The sequence below is a fragment of the Lates calcarifer genome, linkage group LG9, assembly GCF_001640805.2.
Source record: "Lates calcarifer isolate ASB-BC8 linkage group LG9, TLL_Latcal_v3, whole genome shotgun sequence".
Lineage (NCBI taxonomy): Eukaryota > Metazoa > Chordata > Actinopteri > Centropomidae > Lates > Lates calcarifer.
The window spans coordinates 7,087,834-7,114,141 of record NC_066841.1 but is presented as its reverse complement, the minus strand read 5'-3'; the positions used below and the strand labels follow the sequence as shown (position 1 = coordinate 7,114,141).

At 40.3% G+C, this 26,308-nt stretch overlaps 2 protein-coding genes across 2 annotated transcripts in view; one reads left to right on the top strand and one right to left on the bottom strand.

Moving 5' to 3' along the window:
• Window positions 1-3,364: 3,364 nt before the first annotated feature.
• LOC108886041 (putative cytochrome P450 120) lies at window positions 3,365-22,221 on the bottom strand. Its single transcript, XM_018680649.2, is given in 12 exon segments — window positions 3,365-4,720; window positions 8,529-8,616; window positions 15,073-15,200; window positions 17,788-17,898; window positions 18,101-18,245; window positions 18,958-19,081; window positions 19,443-19,488; window positions 19,490-19,583; window positions 19,734-19,769; window positions 20,257-20,341; window positions 20,603-20,680; window positions 21,770-22,221. Coding segments are annotated over 12 exon segments (1,287 nt in total). The 5' UTR covers window positions 21,960-22,221; the 3' UTR covers window positions 3,365-4,558.
• A 2,433-nt stretch (window positions 22,222-24,654) lies between these two features.
• Window positions 24,655-26,308, top strand: part of si:dkey-247m21.3 (5-hydroxytryptamine receptor 4) — a 39,206-nt gene continuing 37,552 nt past the window's right edge. Inside the window, exon 1 of the mRNA XM_018680648.2 lies at window positions 24,655-24,796. The gene's annotated coding sequence lies outside the window, so the exon portion shown is untranslated. The remainder of the gene's footprint in view (window positions 24,797-26,308) is intronic.

The following is a 26,308-nucleotide window of genomic DNA, read 5'->3' as shown; positions in this document are numbered from 1 at the left end:
GAAAAAAAAAGACATTCTCCTCAGCCTCAGCTGTAATTTGTGAGCTAATTAGCAAATGTTGGCATGCTAACATGCTAAACTAAGATGGTGAACATGGAAAATACCATCAGTATGTTGGCATGCTGACTTGAACTATGACTACACAGCCTCCCTTAATTGAAAAAATAAAAATAAAATATTTTTCCTTTCTTATTTCAACAATTAATTTAGGCCATACAGTCTAAATTCACACATGAAGCCTTTCACTCTGACTTAATCTGTGCTGTCAACTGAGGACATGAATATAGATTGTGGGCTGCGTCTGCACATCCATCAACTTCCTCAACAAGTCACAGGAAGTAAATCAATATTCTATGGAACTGAGTGACCTGAAACTCAACTGATGTTACAGTGTAACCGACAACGCTCTGACCACTTTGCAGCCTCTCACGCTTACATCAGAAGATAGAGGCCCACTTAATGCAACAAATGATTATATACTTATATTTGGCGGGGTGCTCTGTTCCCAAGGGCTCCCTGGCGAATCTGAGCAGCAACGTGCAGTTCAGCAACAGAGGGAAGATAAATGAAACAATTAAACAGTGCTTTATGGCACCTCAGTGACTAATGGCTTTTCCTTCCTGCCTGTCTGAGCACAGACAAACACAGTAGTAAGCAGCAAAGAGTGTGTGTGTGTGTGTGTGCTGCACTGACAGGCACATGCTTGCGTGTTTATGTGAGTGCCTATGTGTGTTTCTGTGTGTTTTTGTGACGCCTGAGGTTTGTTGCAGGAATTCAATTGCCGGATAGTCAAACACTTGTAGACATCAAAACAATGAGAGGGAGACCAACTGATATGAAGGCAACATCAAGTCTGTGGCTGTACAGTTCTGTGAATGATCTGGGAACTATGCATAAGAAGGCTACAAATGCTAAACCACTCTCCCAAACAGAGAAGATCTAATCATACTGAAGTGGACTAAGGGACTAGGCCTCACCTAAACCGATAACATGAGAGCATCAGTGTAAGGAATTTATCAAACGATTGTGACGCCTGTCAGGTCATCACAACAAGAGGTTCTGAGGCCAGCAAACTGTTGAGTGTTTTATATCTCATCTCAAGACCTACCATTTTTTTCAAAGGCATTTTATTTACTTGCTTACTTGTGTTTACAGTGACTACTATCTGTGTGTGTGCCAGCATGAGTGTGTGGCACTTGTAGGGGGTGGGGTTTTCCTGTCTTCCTGCTGTATACTCCCGTTGAAGGCCGACAGTCCACTGGGAGTGGACAGATAGGACAGTGATGTGGTAATTAGCTCTGCTCATTAAAACTGACCCCAGGCTTTGTTCTGCCATCTGGACACAGTGCCCTGCCTCCTGTTAAGCATGTGTGTGTCAGTATATGAGGGTGAGTGACATGATTTACTTCTTTCTCATGAGCCTGGATGGAAAATGACCCCACTTGTAGTGTATGGTTTGTATCTCTGGTTATTCTGCATCTATTGATCTGTGCCTTCACATCATGTGGCAGACATATTGGAAATCCTCTGTCCTTGGAATAGAACAAGAGGACACAGTAGAAGGTTGTAGCATTACTTAACTTTTACTGTGTTCGTCTCAACACCACTTGTTTCAACCTTTCACGTGTTATCTGTGACTGTATTGTGAATATGATTTTACCTCACACATCAAACTGTTAAAATCCTCTAGTTACATGTGCAATCACGAACACTATCAGCTATATTAAATGAAGGACCTTGTGCACATAATGAGCTCCAGTTACATCTGAATGAGCTGCATTTGGTTGTAATCCATATGAGAAAAAATGTGTGCCACCTCATTCCTGAGATTCATTAAAATTGCGTTCACGAGAGCCAGTTCACAAGGGCATTGTTTGAGGTTGCACAGTCAAGTGATTTTTAAATTATGTGTTAAAATGAGTGGAATGCAATGAATGTGCCACAGGAAATGCTGATCTGTCTATCAGGTGACGTAAAGGTCTTGGGGTTGAATTCCTGCAACTGGCAACAAGTCCAAATTATATCAATGCTTTATGTGTGAAGTGTGCAGAGAGAGAAATACAGTGGTTATCAGTGGTAGGAGCATATTCTGCATGTTTTAGACTATTTAACCTATTAACCTATATTTCTCACTTTGTGGTTTGTTTCTGTACAATATGAAAATAAATTTGCAGAGTCTACAAAAAGATTATAATAAATAAAACACATTAAAGTATACGTGATTCTTAGATAATGTTAATCCAAGGAGTAAAACATAAAAAAAACATATTAATTATATAGCTTTAAAAAGTAAATGACATGAAAAACACAATAAATATAACAGAGTCAAGTGTCCTTTTGCATAAGAGGATTCAGTCTAAATGCTCTCGCCTGTCATAAATTGTTGTGAGTAGGAGCATCAGCTAATGGACAAGTGTGGGGAGAGGAGTGAGTCATACCACCCTGTTCACAAGAACCCCATTTTCCACCAGATCCTGTGTGAATTATGTCTGCAAGTGTGTGCGCCTGTCTGTGTGTGAGAGAGAGGAACAGAGGAACACAGACAACTGAAGGAGACAAGTGAGAAATGTTGGCAGCATAGTTCAGTGTGTATAGGATGGAATATAGTTGAGTGTGTGTGTGTGTGTGTGAGAGAGAGAGAGAGAAAGAGAGAGAAAGAGCAGCATAGAGAACAGTAGGTTTGTTGAGCAGCTCTCCGCAGGACAAGAGCGTCTCTGAGACACATGCCTATAGCTGATTATGCAGACTGCAGTCAGCATAGTGCACATTTTATACATGTCACACACCAGGGTTTATTCATAATGTAGCTGAACACGTTCTAGTTCAGATTGAACGTATTTCTGTTTTTAAAAAATAAAGAAAATAGTCTGAGGCATGGATACGTTTGAAAACCATATAAAATGCTGCATCAATATATTGTATATTGCATGTGTACATTTTAAAATACATTATTATTATTATTAAGATATGTATTCCATGTTTATTACTATACTATTTTACTGAAGAATACTACTCTAGTATATCTTACGATGAGCTTTAAATTTTCTCTCTTATCTACAGCATTGGTGAGAGCAATTAGAGAATCATCACTTGTTATGGATATGAACAGTTCAACAAAAGAGGGATTTTTTTCTTTGTCTGATTTGTCATTTGAAGGACGTTACGAGGCCTGGAGAGGTGGAATACCTCCGATTTCTCTAAGTAGGAACCCTTTGCACTATAACACCAAAAATCTTACCAAACCCCAAACCAAAAACAAGGCTTGGACTCCTCGGGAAAAGGAATCGCTAGCGTTCAAAATTACAGAATATTTCACCTGTAAATTTTATGAGATAAAGCAAGTCAAGAAGCTAAAATGAAACACTCCAATTTTGACAGTTTTTACTTAAAACTTAAAATAAGAATGTAGCATGATAGGTGAGATGTCATACAGTCTTAAAAACATTACTTGTAGTTTATACACGGGCTCATACACATGAAAGACATTTAAAACTTAAAACATTAAAATGGCTATGCAAGACAAATATATAATTACATATACAACAGAATATGTGCTACACTTTTTATTACTAAATAAGAAAACTAATTTTCAACAGTGTAGCAGGCAGAGAATAAGTCTAGTTAGGTTTATGATTCTTGTGCTAAAAACCATTCAAGTTAGCCAGGTTATTTAAGATGTAGACGTGTGCTCTCAAACGCCCTCTGGCATCATTTACATGTGATTCAGATGGTGTGCGCATCACTGTCGACTGAACGCGTACAAAAATAACCAGGTTAGTGTGTGTATGTGTGTGAGAAAGAGAGAGAGAGACTTGCATACTAAAAGGAGGCAAGTCAGTGTCGGTATGACGAACTGTTGCTAAGCAGTGGTGGTTGCTAGGTGGTGGACGGGGGGGGGGGTTGCAGTCAGTGATGGAATCTGAGGGCTTACCTCTGTGTTTGTGTGTGCACGTGTGTGTGTTCCCTCGGGTTTACTTGGTTTAAACACTGATACTGCAGTGTGGAGGGGGGAAAAAAGCAATTTCTACTTTATAAACACTGTAGTTTTGGAGGTATTTCAAATTTTCTCACACCAATCACCACCATAAAAAACATGAAAAAGGAAGGTGTATCTAAATTCAACCTTGACGCAATGTCTGATGTATAAGACATGTTATTTCAATTAAATTTAATGAGGCAAAGAGTTTTGTGTTTGGTGATTTTTTAAAACTGTAATATACAGTATGACTCATTAAAAAGAAAAGAAGAAATGTTGTCTAGCAGTGTCAGATTCAACAATGGAAGAATGAGTCATTTGTTTTGTCTTCTGTTGCAGATTCATCAAAGAAAGCTGCAGAATATCTGGCAGAGGAACACAGAGAGCGAAAACCAGCACACTCACTCGGCTTTCCCCAGGACGATTCCTGTATTATATGCAGCAGGGGAAAGCCTCACAGATTGATGGCTTCCCTCTCAGTGTGTATATAGAGCAGATATATTCTGGCTTTTTCAGTTTGTTTTCTTTTCTTCTTTTTTCCCAATTTATCAGTAAGTACATCACTAAATATCCTGTGCGTCCCTAGCTGGTGTCACTCTTGTCAGATCTGGTCTGATCCAGTCGGGTGAAAGACATGGTGGGGGGGTTGCTGGGGCGAGACACAGGCAGCCATTTGTACTCAAGGTCCTGTGATGGAGGGTCCAAACACCAGTCGTAGTGCTTTAACAGGTACATGCACGCTTCCTGGCAGCAAAATACACACAAAACAAACAACCCCTTTTTTTCTGAATATGTTGTATTTTCAGTATCTTCGCTGCATCGACATAAACAGAACTTACTTTCTGCCTGACAGATGATATTTTGAGTTAAGAGCAGTGGGGGTGTAAGTTAATTTTACAGCAGAGCAAAAACAAAATGTTAAACTAGAGGGCACTTGGCAGAGCGCGAGCCTCCACCAACGCTGGATAGGTCTCCAACTTGCAAAGCTACAGCCTCCATAACACTTTACGTCTGTTTGTACGTTGTTTTCCAGATTTGGAAATAGCAATGCAACGCAACACCTTTTAGAAGCCAGGCTGAAATGGAACATTGGGTTCTTTGGATTTGGTAGGGGGTGGTAATGACTCAAATTATAAACAATTCTTAGATTTACACACACAAAAAATCTTAAAGTTGATCACTAATTTTTAAAAATTATTCATATCTGTGTTTTGGTAGGGTTCAGTGTATGCAAATCTCATTTTGTGCCAAAGTGTCACCGATAAAAAACTGAACCACGGCACCATAAGACATGAGAATCCTGATCCTCTGTTCTATTTCATTCTCCATACTGAAGTGCAGAGAGAGCTCCATGGCTGGTGATGTCATAACCAGCACCCCCCATTGGCTGGTGCTAAGCCACTGAGCCGACCAATTGCATCCACCAGTAATGGCTGGTTGCCCCACCTCCCTCCCACTTTATGAATGAAGATTTCCCTGATAGAAGGGGAGGAGCAGGATGAATGAACAGGGAAGGAGGAATGGGAGGGAAGAAGTGAGCGAAAAGAGGATGGATGATGAAGGTGGGGTTTGGGGGTGGAGGAGGGGATCGGGGAAGGATGAAGCGAAGAGGCGATGAGTCACATCTCTGACCTAGATCCCTGCGGTCTACTTTTTACTCTGGTCACGCCCTCCTGTGTGTGTGGGTGTGTGTGTGTGTGTGTGTGTGTGTGTGTGTGTGTGGTGGCATGTGGAAGTGGTCAGCCTGCTGAGAGCCAATCACACACGCTTTAAACGGCCAAATGGCAGTAAAATTACAACCCAATCACAGTTTACAGGCCCAGTTCCTGGTTAACCCTTGACCTAACCTACTTGTTCTGGTTGTATGAGCCCACTCATTTGTAGGTAGGCATATTTTAGATGGTAAATGCCCCTTTCCTAATGTGGGTATACACCATTCTATATACCACTACACCTCTACTATTTCCTATGCAAAGAGGGATTATTACATTAAATATAGTTGCAGTTTTCTTTACTAGATCCTTCTCTAAATTCAACCTGCAAGGTGTTATCAAAAGTGATTAATTAATGTGCACCCACTGCTATGAATTGCTATCACTGTGGTACATCACAGGTTAATGAATTTCAACCTTGATTACAGCTCTCTCACTGACTATATAATGGAAAAAAATATGTATTTGAAAAGGGAAGATGACTACCCATTGTCCACTTGGAGAGCAAGAGTATGAGAGCAATGTTGTGCCTAGATTATCCCATTCAGACCATTCGCTTATGCAATAAAAAAACAAAAAAACAAGCACCCTCTGGCTATCTAGAGTAAGTAATCCAGTTTTAAATAATGAGATATGATTGTCCCGCTGAACAATGAGGAGCGCTGAACGAGGAGAGAGCAGATAATTAAACCACTGTGAACATTTCACCTGAGCTCCATTCAATCAAGCCTAACATTTACAATGAGTCATGAGAGTGTGTGTGTGAGTGTGTGTGTGTGTGTGTATGTAGGATTGAGTCATCCCTCACTGTTGCATTTTGGATAGCTTGCAGTAACACCCCCATCCATATTACGTGTCTAGCCTATGCATGTGTTGCTGTTTTTGCTCTTTAATAATCTGTGATGAAAAACATACATATCCTGTCTTAGTGATCTGACCACAGAAGGTTGATGAGTTAGTTAACAGTCTGACTCAACGGATGTGGACTGCTGAGATAAGCCTCTTATTGGCTGACTAGTGCAATCTGCTTCCTTCCTGCTGCTCTCTTGTCTGGTTTTTCTTGCTACGTTCATTGAGAAACAATGAAGCAGCTGACCTGGCAATGAATGAAATCATTCAAACAAGACTGTAACTCAGTGGCTCAAAATAAAACAGAACTACATTTTCTTTTTGTGTATTTCAAATGTTTGACTGCAGAAAACAGCTGTCATTGTTAAATCATTGAGGTAAACATAGTCTACGAGTATGATGTAAAATGCATGTTCTTCCTAAACACCTCTTGCAAAAAGCAATTGTCAATTTACAGCTTAGCAACCATAACTAGGCACAACCAAACTTTGGATTTTTCCACAAAAGTGTAAGAAATCAATTGAACAGTGTATCTGCCCAATGTAAGCTGCTAACATTAGCATGTCCGGCTAACTAGCATGTGCATGTTACATGTAAAAAAAAAAAAAAAAAAACCTTTGTCAATGACAGCACATCAACTTCGTAGTAAAATTTCCCCAAAATGTGGAAGCTGGTCTGTTATATCAGAGTGTAGGCTAACATTTTCAGCTCTGTCCTTCCCTTTTTTGGATTGAGGAAATTTTACACCCCATCAGCCGCAGCCAAACCAGCAACCATTGTAACTTCAGCCAGTCAGCCATCTGCTGAAAATGAGAAGCCTTCTTTTGTCTACCTCTTTCTAAAAGTAAGGACTCACTGTTGCAAAAATTACCAAAGATTTTGAAAGGTAAAGCTTCAACTTAGCTGCCACACTAAACTGTATATGTGTCGTGCAAGAAAAGAAAAAAGGAGGTAATATTCAGTCCCATTATCAGAAGTTTTTAAGCTGCACAGGATTTGGCTGTGAATCCTGAAATTCAGAGGGGATCCTTCCAACCCAGTTCCACAGACTTCTGTTTAAAACCTTGGGGATCCATCGGCCCACAGTGGTTGTTTTCATGTTGGTGTCACCCCTGCTCTCCCCAGTGTCAAGGCTCACAACACATACATACACACTTGAGCATAAACACACCTGTTTCCAGAGAGAACACCCATGCATGGGAAATAAAGCTCTCTCCTTCCTGTTGTCACACCTGTATCACACCTGTCTTGTTGCTCTCCATAGGCTGTGCATGTATCTCTGTGTGTGTCTGTCTACATGTCTCCTGAGTATATACGCAGTGGTGGCTATGGTGAATGTTGCCCGTGGGGAAGGGCAGATGGTTTAAATGGGACAATCTGTACCTGGACTCTCTGTCCGATATCTCTAATGAACACACACACACAGCCAAGCATTTCATCATTCCCATGAGCAGTGCTCTATTTACTGAATGGTTGGGGGATGGTTCACCTCTCTCTCTGTCACCACTGGCTTCTCTCTTATTTCATTCAGTGGGCATTAAGCTTTGAAACTCTGAACTAAGACTCAGGATACAGGATTTATATTTTCAAACATGATAAACTTCACTCACTAATGAAAATGCAGCTTTTTAGGGAATTCTCAAGTTGGCAAGTCTGATTAAAAGTGCAGGTGAGGCGAGTTTAGTTATATTGGTGCAATTGCAGATAAATGAGGACAACCTAACTGGCTGATGGGTGATACTGATAATGCTCTGTGCTATTGCAAATTTTGACCATAAAATTTCCATCAACAGTAGTTCAGTAGACTTCCCTTGAAATTTGACCCAGCAGCGCAAAATGACAAATGCAGAGCTGAGGCTTCTTCTTAGTGTCAGTGTCTCTGGCTAAAAGAACATTCACTAAATACAACAGAAAGTTGCATTTAAAAGAATCCTTTCCTTGAGTCAATCCTATGTATGTATTTATGCATGTTTGTGTGTGACGGTGTTCACCTTAAGGAAGACATCGGTAAGTTTTGATCCAATGCAGCTCCTGGGTCCGCTGCCAAAGGAACACAGGAAGTGCTCCTGCCCTGCATTCCTGCACATACAAAAACACAGTGACATGGTTTCTCAAAAATGCATGTGTGCAAAGAAATCAGAGATGCAGAAATTAATAATCTGACAAAGCTTCAAGAGTTATAGGACCACCAAACATTTGATCTCTATCTGGCACTTGATTTTTTTAAATTATTTTCTACAATTCAGAGCACTCAAGCCAGCATTGGTTAACAGGACTGGATTCCATTCACAGTCATTCGCTCAGCAGAATAATGAGCACTTCATGCTTCTGTTAAGAGCATCTAACAAAACTGAAAGAAGGTGTTGTTATCCACAGGACTGTCAGATGTGAGATCATATGATGATGGCATGATAGGCTGACTTCACTCCAGATGGTCTCTCAATCAATGGTAGGACCCTAGTGGTAACCAGTGGTTAGTAAATCTTGTTCACCGTGGTAAGGGAGGACATGTTCCCCAAAGTAAACAACTCATCCCCTAAATGTTTTTGTAAAGAAACAAAAGTTATATTTACATTCAGTGTTTCTCACCACCTGGCAACAAACATGTGCACCATGCATGTTAAAAACAAAATGGAGACCAACATTACTCCACAAAGGTACAAGTGATCAAAATCTGCGCAGGTCACCTTTAAGGTTCAGAGTTAAAAGATTCTGAAGAGAAACGAAAATGAGTGTGAAGCTGCACAATAAGGCAACATGAACACAAATAAGTGCCACAACTTGACACCTTGTCTGTAACTTCCCGGTGTAACTCCTCTCTAACTATATCTAAAATAAAGAGATGCTGGACGGTTCCAGTCGGCAGGTTTGTCAACAGCCTGCTGATGCAGGCCATCCCTCCCCTCTCTCACCACTAATGCATCCTGTCTTCCTGAAACCTGAGCTCTGATTAAAGGCAAACAGGAAGCATTAGTGGGGTGTATAGTCTGGGTCCAGTGCATGTAAGAGGGTTTGTGTGTGTGTCAGTCAGAGAAGCATAGAGAGAGGGAATATTAGTGTTCTCTGCAGCATCTGTCTAATGGTTTAATGTACTATTAGGGCCCATCCTGAAACAGTAAGACGTGCAGTGCACAATGCAGTCTTGTATCACCGAGGCACACAGAGAGAGGAAGTCCTACCAAGCAGTCAAGTGTAAGGTTATATCAAATATGCCGCGTGGATGGGAAGTGAATTGGAAAGTATAATCTATTGTACTGTATAATTAATTTTTCTTCTATAAAATGGAATGAGAGCACAGTCTGAAAAGTCAAGACTGAACTCTGAGGCCAAGACAACATGAAAATCATACAATTCACTATTAGCTTGAATGGAGGGCTTCAGAAAGACGTGCAGATATTTTTCAGGTTGTTGAACTGAAGAAAATGTTTTAGCGATCTAAAGCATCAATGGTAAATGTCTGGTGTTTGTGTCAGCACAAGGCCTTTTTGGAGCTCCAGCATTTAGCAGTCAGAAAGGAAGAAATGGAGCTGAGAAGACAAACAGCTACACTCAGAGTAGCAAAAACTAGACCTGAGTGAAATGCACCTAACAAGCCAAGTTGTTTTGAATACATGTAATTGATGGACTTGCTAGTTTTACTTGTCAAAAATATGACAAAATAACTTCTTGAATGCTTTGAGCTAGTTCCCAGGTTTGTTTAGCAATTCAAATAGGTCTGGTCTGTCAACTGACAGCTGATTACTGGTTAGCTGGTTAAAGAAACAACTGACCAATCAGATTCTACAAACTGAGATTAGCTTGATGGCTAGTTACTTTTCTAGTTATATATCTACTTCACTACACTCATGAAAAATAGTGAAAGAAAAAGTGTGAATTGGATGAGATCAGTGCAGCTGTGCAAATGGTTTACAGAAATAAAAACTCTTAAATTGTCAGATTTTGATATTTATCAGATCAGCAGAAAATAATTTAGTTAATGCTCATAGCACCTGCTAGTACCTCTTTATCAGCTGCAAATGATGTCAGTATCACTTGCAATTGATTGGTCAGGACAAAACAAAACAAGCCCTGCTCCCAGTAAGATATCAGGCTACTTGAACATTATGTCAGGCTGACTGAATGGAGTGAAATGAAATGTCTGGTCAGTCTGATTACCAGGCTTGCTTTGAGCATCAAAGCTGTTACTGTGAGGGGATCCTCAGTTCATAAATATGTTCACAGTTTGGGGCACCAGACAAGAGGGGCACTTCCTGTTTTTAGGCTAGCAACACAACACGCTGCAGTAGCTCTGATGTTTATCTGTTTGGTAGCATTTCCGATTAATTTCTCTACAGCCAGAGCCTGTGTGGGCGTTTGGCTCATAGGATGTTAACTTGCTAGGTCTACTATTTGCTTCCAAGTGGAAAGGCACACAGACACACACACAGGCTGGTGATATGTACTAAGATGCACACTGTGGGTAATATATACAACAATTGCACAGAAACACACATGCACAAACAGACAGTGGTTAGACTATAGTTATTGTAGGTTGGCTTGTTATGTAACAGGACTGCAGTCATTAAATTAAACAGCCAGGTGGCAAGGAAGGGAGCCAGGCAACTATCAAGGCTGACAGGAAAACAGTCTCCAGGAGGACTGACAGATGGAGAAGCAGAGAAAGAAGCAGGTATAGGAGGAAAGAGAAACAGACTGGAAGATAAGTGGAAGGTTGGAGGAGATTCAGCAAACACAAAGAGACAACAGCTAATTTATTCATCCTGAGGGAAATTCACTAGATTGAGCAGCAATTAAGAGACATAACTAGTATTCACATACTACTGTAACTCTTAAAGAAAATCAAAAATTTGAATGCCCTTCTACAGTTAACCTCTCAACCCCAAGTCCATTGTTTCCCAGTGAAGACATTAATCTTTAAAAATGTAGTATACTGTATAGTTTCAGTTTTAAAAATGCTAAATCATTTTTAAAACTTCTAGGTTTTATTTCATATGATGCCAGTGCTCAATCAACCAATGCAATGGAGTGGTTCATTTTTAAGCTCTACTGCATGGCACAGATGAATAAGCTATGTCAGGCTTTGGCTTCACTGACAATAGTTGTCAGTTAGATAAAGTGACTGTTGGTTTCGATTTTTAATGGCATATAACATTACCAGACTTATCATTTAATGTTCAGAATCCTCATGTGCTTTAATTCTGGCTGTCTTTGACCTTGGCTGAGCTGGCCACTTTCTTAGGAACATCTCTGTACATTTTTATGATGCATTTTCTACATTTTACATCATATCGTCTCAAGGAAAATCTCCTCTGACTCATTCCTTAACCCCATCCCATCCAGGGTGTACCCACACACACACACACACACACACACACAGACAGAAAGCACAGAGGGAATCCCCATTGGTAAAAATGGGTGTGAGGTGGCCAGTTACCATGGTAGCAGCTACCTGTCTATTCATTCATAGATTTCTCTTCTTCAGCTGAGTGCTGTGTTGCTTTTACACACGCTTCAGAAAATTCTGAATGACATCCAATACTATGTTAACACTGTGTTCTGCATAAGTGAGATCATAAAAAACAAATTGTTGAAGTCATATTTTTTCTTTCTTTTTTCTCAGTTTATTTTAGTTTGAATGGGAACTCATGTTCAATAATATTCTTTGCAAGTGATTATAGTGACTAAGATTTGCTTGAGATAGACTTTACAAATCCACAAGGCCATCTGGTAGATGCTGTAGGGAAAATATATATTGTAAATATATATATATAAATAATGTAAATATATGTTGTATAATAATGTTTGCAACAAAAAAAGCTTAACCAAAGAAAATGTCCATGCTTGTTGGCTGTCTCTGACTCTTATTTATCTTCACTGACTTAAACTGTGAAGTTCCAGTAAAAGGGTTTTTTTCTAATGGTGGTTGTATTTAACTGATAAATGGGAAACCCCAAACAAAAAGAGGACATTTCCTGTTTTTGTTCTGAGAGTTACACACACGAGCAAAAAAACAAAAAACAAAAGATCTTCTCTGACTCATTTTTCTATATCTCATCCCACTCCACAGGGCATCATTCTTCCCTTACCCTGCTCACACACACACAAACAAACACACACACACACACACACACACACACACACACACACACACACACACACACAGAGAGAGAATTGGTAAAGATGGTGTCAGGTGACCAGTTTCCATGACAGCAGCTACCTACATACATACATTCATAAATATTTTCCCCTTCTCTGCTTTGTCATCTGAATGAAGGAACATGAATGAGAATAAACAGGTGAATAGAGGAAGTGAGCGAATAGAAAAACAGTCGACTGAGAGAGTGAATGACTGAAGGAGCCAGAGCAGGTTTCATTTCACTGGAGCAGGTAGCAGGCAGAGAGTGAGGGATGAGAACGAAGGATGCTGACCCACAGCTTTTCTTCAACCGCCTCTTTGTGCAGCTCTAGTTGTGTGCAGAGGACCTTTCACCCCCTCAAATGTAATCTTTATGACTGTCTGTGGCTGTATGAGTGAGAGTGATCAGTTCAGATTTGAGGACTTAGGCGTTAGTAATCTATCTGCATCAGTTGCTATGGTAACAATGTAGGCGTGTGTACGTACAGAATGATTTTCCAATACAGAATCATAAATCAAGCTACAGTCTAGACCCCAGACAAAGTAGATTACTAGACTGCCATGTATGGAAGGATCAATATGGCAAAATGAATGAGTGACTGTCTATCTATCTATCTATCTGTCTATCATAATACATGATTTGGGACATTGCCACTCTGCTTCATATTGTTTTGATCTGAACCTCATCTGTTATTTTAATCTCCTAATGCATGGGGAAAAAAAACAGATGCTGTGTTCAGCCAACATCCAAGTGTGTTTGCAGTCAGTAAAACCCATGGTTATAGTATGTCTGTTTCATCACAGGACAGCTGGATTAGATTGCACCAGCTAAATCTGCTAAATCTAATTACTATATTTGTGCATAAAGTCCTTCCTTGGTTCTTAATAACTATTGTCTAGTTTTTAAACTAGTGATTTACTAAATTGGGTCGCAGCATGAAAACTTAAGAAAGCTAATGTAGTCACGCCAACCAGTCGAACACAGTGTAACACAATCTGTGACTTCCAAGAATAACTACCTAAACTGCCATATAAATTGTTTGTACCTACCCTCTGATACCACCCCTAGGAGCATGAATTAGTGTCTATACCGGCAGCAGGAGATAAGCCGCGGATAAACTCAATGTAAAATCAATGTAAATTTCCTTCCCTTCTCTTTTCCTCACCACAAACTCCTTTAGAGATCATCCATCTTACAGAAATCTGTTCATTACTTGCATGGCCATCCATCCATACACATCAATATAAACTCATCCATCACATTCTCTTTCTTCTCTTCTCCCCAGCTTAACCCCTTTTATTTTTCAGTTCTTTATGTAGTATAGTGAACATTAATGAAAAATACTGTATTTTTCTTCTTTTTTTGGTTTTTATGAAAATGGGTTTTCATGACGCATTTCCTCAATCCTTAATGTGTCACGGCACTGAAAGCTTCCTCCCTATCACTCCCTCTAATGGTCAGTGTGTTTGTGTGTTTGAGTGTATCTGTGTGCGTGTCTGTGTGTGACACGACAGTTAACCACAGTGTAAGTAAGCAAGTAAGGTGTCACGGGTTCATGTCCCAGGAACAGTAAATGGGAAAATCTCTCAGAAAAAGAACCTGCATCATGATGATGTGTTTTTTTAAATCACACTTTGTTGACCTATTTTATCAGCCAAGAAAGTTCAGCTTTGAGAAACTCCTTCTTTCATTTTCACTTAATGACTTCCTATTTTATGAATATTTTCCCTTCAGCTGTGGTTTAGATGTGTAGGTCAATACAACAGCGTCAGTTGCAGGAAAGCAACAACGAATGGCAAAATGCTGTCGATTGAACAATCCCCTTTTCGGTCACTTTTTGCAGCGTGTAAGAATCCTACATGCTGCATGTTGGGTTGTGGTAACATTAAGACATGCTGACCACAGATGGATAAAACGTCAACCCACACAGTCTAGGTCAGAGGGTTCATTTACTGCTGGGAATTGGGTTGCAAAACATTCCCCACAGCCTTTGCACAAATACATGAACAAAAACACATAGACACTCATACACAAGTACATGCATATACTGCACATGTACATACATCTCCTCAAGTCATTTGAAAAACTTGGCTTTTAACTGCACTTTTTTGATTGTTCTCTTTCTTCCATTTGCCTTTGAATTACTCCCATTTTTTTTTTTTTTGGTATGTTTTGCTCTTCTTGTCTTTAGAGTTCTTTTTACATTATATGAGAAGCCCCACTTTTCATTGACAAACTCTGGGTCCTGCTTCATTTTCCAATTCATTTTCTTTGTATCTAATTTAATCCTAAACATAGCCCCTGTGCTTTAAAGAGGAAGCACATGGGATACTTTGGTCTATTTTCTGAAACAAGTCCTGAGCTTTCTCGGCAGAAAGACCAAATCTGACATCCTCACCTTCCGTTCCACCTCTCTGGCAGGAAGTCATCTGGCTGCTGGAACACCTCTGGATCACGGTGGACAGCGTGGCTGATGTAGATGGCACCGTAACCCTTTGAGACCTGAAACCCTGCGAGGGTGGAGTCCTACGCGTGCGCACACACACACACACACACACACACACCACACACACACACACACACACACACACACACACACACACACAGGATGGGACATCACATTATTACAGTCATGTCACCATGAGAGTTCACATACATACACGTACTGTTCATTTCCAACAGGATTAAAGGAGGATTATACTGCTCACTGGGCTGAGCTTGGCGTTCGCCTTCAATTTTCAAACTGGAAATTCATACAAATGCTGCCTCACATCTGATACACCCATGTATTTTAACTGTTGAACAGGAGTTTGAGGGTGGCACTGCACACCACCTGCACTGAAAGTCAACTGGGAGCAATTGAAATGACAGCATTGTAGGAACATGCCGTGAATGTCCTTTTGAACCAAAATGAATGGGAGACATTTTTTACCCTAATGTTTTGCTTGAGTGAAAACTATGACTACCCTCTAAACAAAATTTCCTGAGCTGCCTTTCCTGGTGAAAGGAGCCACCTTGGGGCAAAAAGACCACTTACCCAATTGCTGTTCTTTTAATTCACCTTTTCACTACATCCATTAGTGGCTGCGCTAATGGACTGCCAGAGAACACAATCACTGTTTCTCTTTCCTCCACCCTCTCTCTCATTTTTCTCTCTGCCTCTCTCTACTGGAGTGGAAAATCTTATACAGATCTCTTTCTTCCTCACACTTCTCGCTGAAGAGATATGAGTCTCTCAGACACTCAAACACATTCAAGTTGCTAAAACTAGTGCATATCTTTGTTCCACCTGATGGAGCTTCAACTTTTTCCACCTGATTGTGAATACTAATAATCTCTCTCTTTCTTACACACCTTCCTGCACACATAAACATCTCATTAACTCTTTTCAGGCCAGATCCACTACTTCTCTATTGCTTAGTGTTTCTGAGGTTATACAAGAGGAATGGCCGGGAAAGGATTGTGGCAGTGGCAATATATCACCAATTAACTGTAAGTAGTCTTCAAAAGAGCTACTTTTGTACTTTTGGAGGCACCATAGATATTCTAGTACTCTTTCTTCCCCTGCTGACGGCCAGTCCATCTGCACTTACACTTGTTTGTTAATTTTTTGTTGCCCTAGTTTTATATCTCGACCTTTATGGACTTCACAAATCTTACGAAATGCACCTAATTCTCTAAAACCCCACACGTCATGAACCCACTGAGGCCATCGGGAATCAAAGTGCACTGGCGCATTTCCTAGAAGTGAAAAATGACTTTCCACTTGGCTTGGCGGCATCACCAGCACACATCACCCCCCACCCTCCTGCCACCACCACCAACACCGACCCCCACCTCCCTCCCTCCCTTCCTTCCGGCGGAGCGGAGTCAATCAATCACAGAGATGGATCAATGCCTCTGATTGGGCTGTTGCGTAAGGCTGTTTGATGAGGTCACAATGATCAAAGAGAGCTGGTGCAGTGGGAGGCGGAGACGACTAAACACCTCGCTCTCAGAGTTAGCAGCTAGCCAATTTAAAAGATGGGATTTTGATCAAAAGTGTGATTCTATTGGTTGGCAGTGCTGATGTCATACCAGTGTATAGAATAACAGCAATAATTGTAATGAATGAAATGTATATAGTACACAAATTAACACAACAACACAGGTTATACCAGAGTAGAATATTTAACAGTGCAACAATTTTGAAAAAAAAGAGGGTGTACAAAATAACAGAAACACATTCTAACGCAATGACACAGCTGTGCAGTAAAATCCAGTTCAATGAAACTCACAATTTTTAGCTTTCAGGCAGTGACTGTCTGGCCTCCTTGCACCGAACTATACTAGTAGTATTCAATGTAATAAAACTCACTTGTTGTTCTGTCTCAACAAAACTCTTAAATGCTGCAAGAAGAAAAGTCTCAAAACTAAAGAGGCTGTTGAAGGATACCCACTGACACAAGCTGAAAGGTACTTCATGCAAAATGACAAACCTCAAAATGACCATGTAAGACTGCCCTAAATGGTATTTACTGCAGCGCTAACATGCGCTCTAAAATGACCCTGTTATTTTGTCCTGCCTCTATAGGTCTTGGCACTGCACAGTAACAAAGTACCAGAGAGAGGAGCTGACAGTGAGAGTGACAGTGTCATCTACTAAGATCTGTCGCCATCTAGTGGAAGAGAGTGCAACACGCAAAACAGAAAAACAAAATCTTGGACCACTGCAGAAGCATAAATATATATGTCCCATAGCTGCATAAACTAAATCCTGAGCTAAACGAGTAGTAGGATTTATTCACTGCATTTCCTATTGTAAACTGAACCAAAAACAGCTGTCATGTTGTCTTATTAGATGGGTTGTGCTTTAGTTCTCTTCTCTTGCTCTTATTTTGGCTCTTTATGATGCTATTTATATTTTTTTCTACTTTTGTACTGATTGTTGAGATGTTCTGGACAACTGCATCTGCTACAGGTCAGAAATATGATGCATAAAATCAGACATGTTTGATCTGGTGCAAAATTTGAGTCCTCAACTCCCACACACTTTATGATACATTTGCTGGCAGACCAATGCAGACCCTCAAATGAATAGGACAGGTTTCTGTCCTCAGCTTAGCTGTCCTACCTGATCGGCTATTCTGCGTCCACCGATGAAAGGAGGCCAAAGTCTCTGCACCTCCAGCAGCACTCTGTGCAGGTAATCAGGGTCTTCTCTCGCTCGCTGACGTGCCTCCTCCTGAACACGGAGATGGATTTGACTGAGTCTTAATTCAATTCAAAGGAATTCCAGAAGACAACAATCAAAAGACCTACAAAGCCCATGTGGACCTTGGATCACGCAAAGTTTGTGTGTTTCTGTTTACAGGTCAAAAATTTCAGCCATATCTTGTCGTCTTTTTATCCTGTCAACCTGGACACTTCTGTCTGTATCTGCATACCTGTTCGTTTCCACCGAGCGCCAGCGTGAAGGAGGTGAGCAGCGACGCCAGAGCTTTGGGGATCAGAGCGGAGATGAACAGCAGGAGATGCTGAGAGGCAGCACTGGAGTCGGGCAGTGGCAAAGAGCCGAGAGAGCCGACGAAACTAAGAGAAGGAAAAGAGAATTTCATGCATGAGAATGGCAGTGCAACGATGAAGAGCTGTCACTGTTTTCAGTGGATAATGTCATTGTATTTGCTAAGAACCCACGTGTCTGAGAAAGAACTAGACACATTGCCATAAAAAAATCTGCAAATTTCTGCCTGATCTGGATTCAATTAGTATTGTTTTTTTTATCTCTAAAAACCCTGACCTTACTAATACAGTTTGAGAGAGTAGCAAAAGAAGGAAAAGATCAGTAATTCAGTACATTTTCAGGTACCTTATGTTTAGCACATTTCATACCAAAAAAAAAGCAAAAACAAACTGGAAATCCAGAAGTTGGAGTACTGAAAAAGAGAATGGAAACTTTTCACACCATTTGGCATTGTGGAATTATATATTCATAAAAAGTTGTAATTGATGAAGACATATTTCATCTTGCCTCTCTTTCAGAGGTTCATTTAAAACTTGCACAACAATTTCATGGAAACATAACTACTGGTATTTGCAATCTCCAGAAAGCACAAACTGAGAGGGAGAAGCAGAATTTTTGTCAGTACAAAAAGTCTGTGTGTGTGTGTTTGTGCGTGTGTGTGTGTGTGTGTGTGTGCAAGGGGAACTCATAAAGAGAGAACAAAAGAGAGAAGGAGGATGCAAGAGAGTGAGAGAGGAAGAAGAGAAGTAGAGAGATTCAGAGAGACAAGCGCAGTCTCACCCCCGTGTGTCGTTCTCCAGCTTGTCTTTGATGATGTCCATCAGTTTGTCTCTGGCGTCCAGAGCGGTGGAGAAACCCGACGACCACAGAGGAACCTTCACGTTCACCGGAGCTGAGATCAGGCCTGCGGGGGCAGAAAACACAAAAAAAGATGGCCACAAACACAGAGGGGAATATTTACTGACCTGAAACTAAATGGGAAGTGGTAATTTTTGCAATGCCATATTGCAGAACAAGAACACTGACTTACTAAACAAGTCTGCAACAGACAGATTTTGAGAGTGATACCAATGCTGCATTTTGACAAAAGTCATATTCATCATCCACTTACAGAGCAGTTTGTTTGAACGTAACTGACAGTTGCATAAAGAAAAATGCTCAGTATGCACACATCCATACTTGGTGGTATATTTGCAAAAAAACTAATGGTTGTGTGCTGTGGTTTTTCTGTGTTATGTGTATACAGCATATCTGTGTGTCCCTACCATGCCAGTGCTGGGTGCAGAGCTGCATGATTTCCTGGAACAGTTCCAGGCTGCTCCTCTGCTCGTACGTTCAGAAAAAGGCCCAAAACCAACTCCGTCCCCAGGTGCTTGAAGATGGAGTAGACACACTCTGGCTGCCCACTACACATAAGTGGATTAGACAGTTGGATTAGACAGTTGCTTACATTACTTTTACTGCACTAAAACAAGTACTCTGTAATGTAAGTACTCTGTAATGCAAATGTGAAGTAATGAATGAATATGTGCTCTGAGTGCTGGAGGTATACATACCTGAGAGAGAGGTCCTTCAGACAGCGCACACATACACTGTAGAGAGAAAGAAAAACACAGTTTTCTCATTTCAAGGTAACTGTAAGGGGAGTCTAAATATGTCCTGGAAGCTAATTTTACTACATTATGTACATTAAAACAATATGTTAAGCTAAATCACCACATTACAAACAGACAGGGGTTAATTTCATTCATTCGTTTGCTCAAGAGACCTTTGACACGGATGGACACACTACAACTGTTGCAGCAATAAAAGCCCCGCAGTTGCGTCACAAATGTCCTTGCGGTCATCACAGACAACAAGAGGCTGGACACAAATAATGTCTAAATATACAACCTGACTTTTTCAAGAGATCAGTCCATTTAAACTCAACACTGGAAGATGAAACCACATCACTCTCCAGGTCATAAAAACATGAATGTCAACACCATCAAAGGCATCCCCAGCAACAGAATATGAATTTATATATTTATGATATGAATTTATGCTGAAGCACTGTTCCAATAACATTTCTTTCCGTACCTGGTGATATAATCACTTGACGATTCCAAACAACTTCCTGTAAACAGGCTGGTGAGGGACAGACGGAGAAGACATGCCTCCTCACCTGAAACACACAGAGACACGTTACTCATATCTATACCTGCAGATCTGAATTTAAGCACATTTTTACAATTATGATCTTGTATACATCACATGTTACATCAGTGTAAAGTATGTATTGCAGTGAGCTTTGCTTTAAAAATGACTTAAACAACTATCAAGGCTGCTGTTGATTCATTTTCTTCATTTCAATTCATTTGATTGAGTAAGAGCCAACTTAGAAGCTCAGTTTTGTGGTATTTGTGGGGTTGTTGTGTGTGTTTACCATTGGAGGTGACGACGGTGTCACCGTACATGTTGGTCATCAAGTCAGTCGGATCCTTCAGAAACACATTGGTCTTCTCTGAAACACACCAAATTACCTGATTACATACACACACACACACATATATGCATACTGTTCACACCCTTCACACAATCAAACACACAATGTCCATGTTTGGTTTGATTCTGTCTGCAGGTGTGTGTTAACAAAATGACAGGATCCACTAATGCACAAGAAAATGAGGTTCTTTCTTCTGTTGGAAATATTTGCAGTTTGTGTAAATATGAGCCGATATTACTTCTAACACCACATTTTCCTGTTCACAAATATTGTAATATAAAATAAGATATATATATATAAGATCCTGATCTAAATCTGGAAACTTATCTCACTTTATTGTATTTAGGTAAAATTGATGATGCATTGAGGAGTTTTTATATATATTTACATGAATTATTATTCTGTCATATTAATTTAATGTATTGTCTCATTTAACCTCCTATTTTATTCCCTTTTACATCCCTAGATGATTTTCTATAGTTGTTCCATAACTTCTTTTAAGATGTATAACTTATGTTATTAGGAAAATATCTTTTATAACTTATATGTTTATACTGTACACGATAGTTGTTAAAAGACACAAATTTTACTATGTTAAGGACGACGTAACATAATAAGACTACAGTAAAACTCCATGTCAGCTACATCCCCCTCCTCCCCCCTCTCCAGCACCATCACGAGTCTCTCCCATGACAGATCACACTAATCCATGAGTGAATTTTATTCCATATAGAGGATTTTTTTTTCCTTTTGTTCCTTTGTTTCCCGAGAGCAAACTCTGACTCAGTCCCATGGCTGAGGAGACAAAGAAATGAACACGCGCGCTACTTTCGCTGTGTTACCTGTGTAATAATGACACCAACAGGTAGCATAACAGCTAATAAAGCTAAATATATCTCACTGAGCTATCACTCAGATTATAATGTGTAGTTCGGCAAAGGTATATTACTAACATGGTGAAGTGTTTTTCTCACCGGGAGCAAAAGTTTTACCTTAACTGAACTCTGAGATGCAGGTGCACACCTGAGGCGTGCGCACGCACTCTCTCTCACACACACACACACACACACACACGTGTATACAAACAGTCGTACACAGTGAACATACCACACAGCAGCTCTCTCATCCCCTGCGCAGAGCAGATGAAGGCGGTCGGTCTGTTCAGCAGGCGGCACAGAAACACTCTGCTCCGGTGTTTCTCAATCCTCTGCCGGTAGAAACTCACCGGGTCCCGGTAGAAGTCCAGCGACTTGTCCCCAAGCACCGACACACCTGCATTTCCTGGTAGTTTAGACATTCAGGGCCGAGGCTGAGGACACGGTATCGCCGCGTTTGTTTGTCAATAGCTTGCAAAGTGGATGTTGAAACAAACGTTTACTCAAACAACAGTGACTCTAAACTTTATTAAGACTCAGTTCAGGTTCAGATTTAATCCTGCTGTCATCGACTGTTAATCCTTTTAATCCGAGGGGCGGTGAATGAGCGACCTGTGTGTCAAATAACTGCTATCTCATTGTTATCACTGTTTTCTCTGAGGTAACCCAAAGTATCCAGCTACACCGGAGAGTGCTGAGTTCATGTGCTGTCGGGAATTTAGGGTTACTATTACTCTCTGTTAGTACTTCTGCTGCTACTTCACTGCCACAACTGGATCGCCTCCATAACATATATGATACCCCTACATGTTCAGTCTTAAGTGATTTTCAGCCGCTTAATTGTCATTTGCACCCAAACCAGTTAACAGGACTTTCCAAATGATTTTTGGTAACACCATGAAGTTGGCGTTTGTGGTTTCAGGCTATATTTATTTCAGTATTAAATTATTAACCCATCATAATTAATTTAGTATTTTATTTACTACTGATAAAACTAACGGTTTCCTTTTCTTTTCTTGTTTTTGGCAAAAAGTAAACAGTCAGAGAGCCTCTGCATTGCCCAACTGACATGTTAAAATTGAACCTTAAAGTCTGCATGTCTCCATGGCTTTGATGCACTTAAATATGGTCCTTTACAAACATCTAGTGGTTGTGATACACATCTGCAGGTAATTTTGGTCAGTATTACAATACTGCTGTGTAATTTGTTTCCACAATACAGTTAATTCATCATAGTGGTAGAAACTGAAATGTTGGCTATGGTGTCATTACAAATGGTACTGTATTGTAGGATATATCCATCATATTATCAGGACCCTCCTCAAGTGATACAGTTTTGTCAGGAGTATGGAAGAGGAGAGTGATGCAGATGATGAGGATGGAGTAAATGAGGGACTGTGTACAGGAAGAGACAGATGGATTGAGGATGCAGATGAACAAGCTGGAGATAGCAAGTTATGTGGGAGAGATTCAGAGGAAGATAATCATATGTCAGATGAACCAGGTTTGAGGCCCGCAAAAAATAACTGATATGGACAGGGAGACTATTGTTAGGACATTGGTCACAGCTCTCTGTCAGAGAGTCCTATGTTATAGATGTAACACTGCACTTGGCATCAAGGAATTCACCTTTCAGGGGTAAAACCAAAGATGTAGTTGACATCAACAATGGTAATGTCCTCACACACTAGAGGTTGTTTCATTATGATCCACTGGTGAATGAGTATAAAAAATCAGGGACAAAAAAGAGGAAGCAGGCTGACACGTTATCTGAGCTCTGACATTCACAATGAATTCACTGAATTATGTGGCAGAGGAGTTTCGAAAAGAATTCTAAGAAAAAGCGAGGATGCCATTTATTATTTCAGACATTTATCACACTGAGCAGAATGTTGTGCTCATACATTAAGTTACAACAAAGGAACAGATGACTGGGAAATCACTGAACTGGTTTCTTGAATTCAAGGACTTTAACAAAAAGACAGGAAGTGAGACAGCAGAGATGATTGAAAATATGCATCATGGCCAAGGGATAGACATTGGGGACTGCAGATGGCAGGGAAAACACGTCAGGGAAAGTAAGGGGAGTCCAAGTGCACAGTCTCACCAGTGACGCCAGATCAGATAAAGTCATTACTGTGCCAAACACTGATCATGAAGTATTCCAGAGATCTTATGCCTGAATTGCGAAATGAAGTAAGACACATGATCACTGTATATGCTGTTTTATGTATATTTTGCACACTGCCTATGTCTGCAGCTGGTGGTGAGAGAGCTTTCAGTAAGTTAAAAACTATTGAGGACCACTATGTCCTTGGACAGGCTTTGCAGTGTTGCCATGCTGTTCACTGAAAGTTACTTGGCTACAAACCAGGACTCCAGAGACTTGATCAGTGACTTTGCTGGCAAGAGGGCTCAGTGTTGAGCTCTTGGTTAGTGGGACTGAGTAAGAGCCCGGCTGATAAATGTTAAATGGCATGGCTATGGGTACTGGATCATATGATGCACGCAGTTTGGGAAAAATTTGCCATTTAAATTACATTTGAACTGTACAAGATGGCCTTTAGCACAATTCTTCTAGAAGGGTGTCAGTGCATCAAATAGTGAATTTCACCACGTGCAGAATTTTGCATGCATTTCTGTACAGTATTAAATTTTTAGGGTCGGTGTGGCCTGTAGTGGTGGGGCACTGTATGATATCTTTTAATGCGGCCCTAAATCCCTTTAGTGCCCCTTTATTCAGATTACTATACAGTCATCAAAGTGGTATCAATCTTCAACTCTCAGCAAGAAAGTGTATTTTTCCTTTAATGTTACAAGAGGTAGGCCATTTTGTAAGTACTGCAAACAACTCGCATATGATATTCCATATTTGAGCTTCTCAGAGCAGAAAAAAATGTAAAGCATTTTATGCTACCAGCCCATGCCAGTACATGTCTTCTCTGTATTGTTTGCATGGCACTGTGTCAGGCATCACAGCTGTATGTCCTACAGCTGGATCTCCTTCTCCTCATTGCATTTATGCAGCCACAGGATGGCGGCACAGATCACCTCTCTCTCTCTCTCTCTCTCTCTCTCTCTCTCACGTTCTCTCTCTCTCTCTATCAATGGCAGCAGGCGGACTGTAGCCTGGTGTCACTCATCTGCAGCTCATGCAGATCGGATCGATTTTTTTCTTCATTTCAGCCGGAATATGAGAGACACCACCATGCACTGGAGCGTCCTGATCGGAGGAACGGAGGCGTGGAGCCCGACACAGGTGAGTAGGTTACTTGGATTGTTTCTTTTCTTCTTTTTAATTTTTATTTGAAAGTTTGACAGAGATAGGGAAGAAGGGTAAGAGAAATGCTTGTAAGAGTAATTTCAATTTTTAGGATGTTACAGAGATGTTTTGCTGCGACAAGTGCAACTCAATTACTGTCCAGAAGAAAAACTCGATCAGACAGTTTTTTTTTTGTCTCTTTTTACATGTGAGACAATTTATTGTGTTTTATCGCCCACTAAGAGTTATTCATTTTTCCGTACCCACATAACAGTACGTTATTTACTGATTTCTTAATCAGGCTGCAATTATCACATGAAATGTGCTTTAGGTGTGGATAATGTTAATGTGACCATTCATTACTTGAGTCATTAGTAACTTTATTCATCGGTATTTGTTACACAGTTTTGTAGTTTGAACCACAAAGGATGAACATCTACATCTGATGGTCATTATAAGGCAAAGGCATTAGGTTATATATTTCAGCTTCATTTACTACACATTAGTTTGATACTATCACTATGTAAACTATGAATCAACCTCTTAAAGAGGTATGATAATCCATTTTCTTTTACTATTTACCATTTATTATTTTCATTGAATCACAAAAAAGTCAGTCTCCAGCAGCCACCTTTATGCAGACAGACATATAGTGTGCAGGTATATTTTGAAAATGTTATACACAGTGGATACATTAAGGTTTGCTTTAACAAAGAAAAAAAAAGTTGTACACAAGAGGAGAAGTTAATGCACTACAGAGAACTTGTTTCATATTTTGCACATTACGAGAAACCTAGCCCCAGAATAAGTGTTTAAACTGTAGTTGAACTCCCTTTGGCCCAGAAATGTCTTATCACTTGTTTTATGACTTGACTTCTATCACCGGAGTCAGAGGTGTGCCCATCTGACAGTGTGAATGGGTAAACATATGACAAGTGTAGCTGGAGTTTTTACGTCATCAGACTTTTTCCCCCCTCTCAGTGCACCTTGAAAGCAGGTGGATTTGTGCCAGAATTCCCCACTCTGCTTCTACAGCATTCCTAGGTCTTTGTTTTAGCCTGATGAGACATCCAGAAAAAGATTACTGGGAGCTTGTTTCACATCAGTATCTCTAAAAAAAAAAAAAATGTTTGCTGGCTGTCAGGACACATGAAAAGGTCTGCTGTTGTTGTTCAATTACCCCGAACACAAAGAAGTGATGGCTGACATTTCATCGCAGACGCGTTGCAATTTCTCCTTTGTTACATTATTACAGTATAGTTTGTCCATTAGAAATATGACCCACACGCACACCTGTAACTGTATCCACACAGAAGTTCATGTGCACACACACACACACACACACACACACACACACACACATACATGCACATGCAATCTGTTGTTAATGCAAAAGCACTTCAGTAGTGTAGGCGGCTGCTGCTGCTGTATATTTGGCTGTATTAAACTTTTAATTGATTGTAAACATTGTAGTAGTGCAGTACAGTAAGATAAGTTGTCTGATCCACT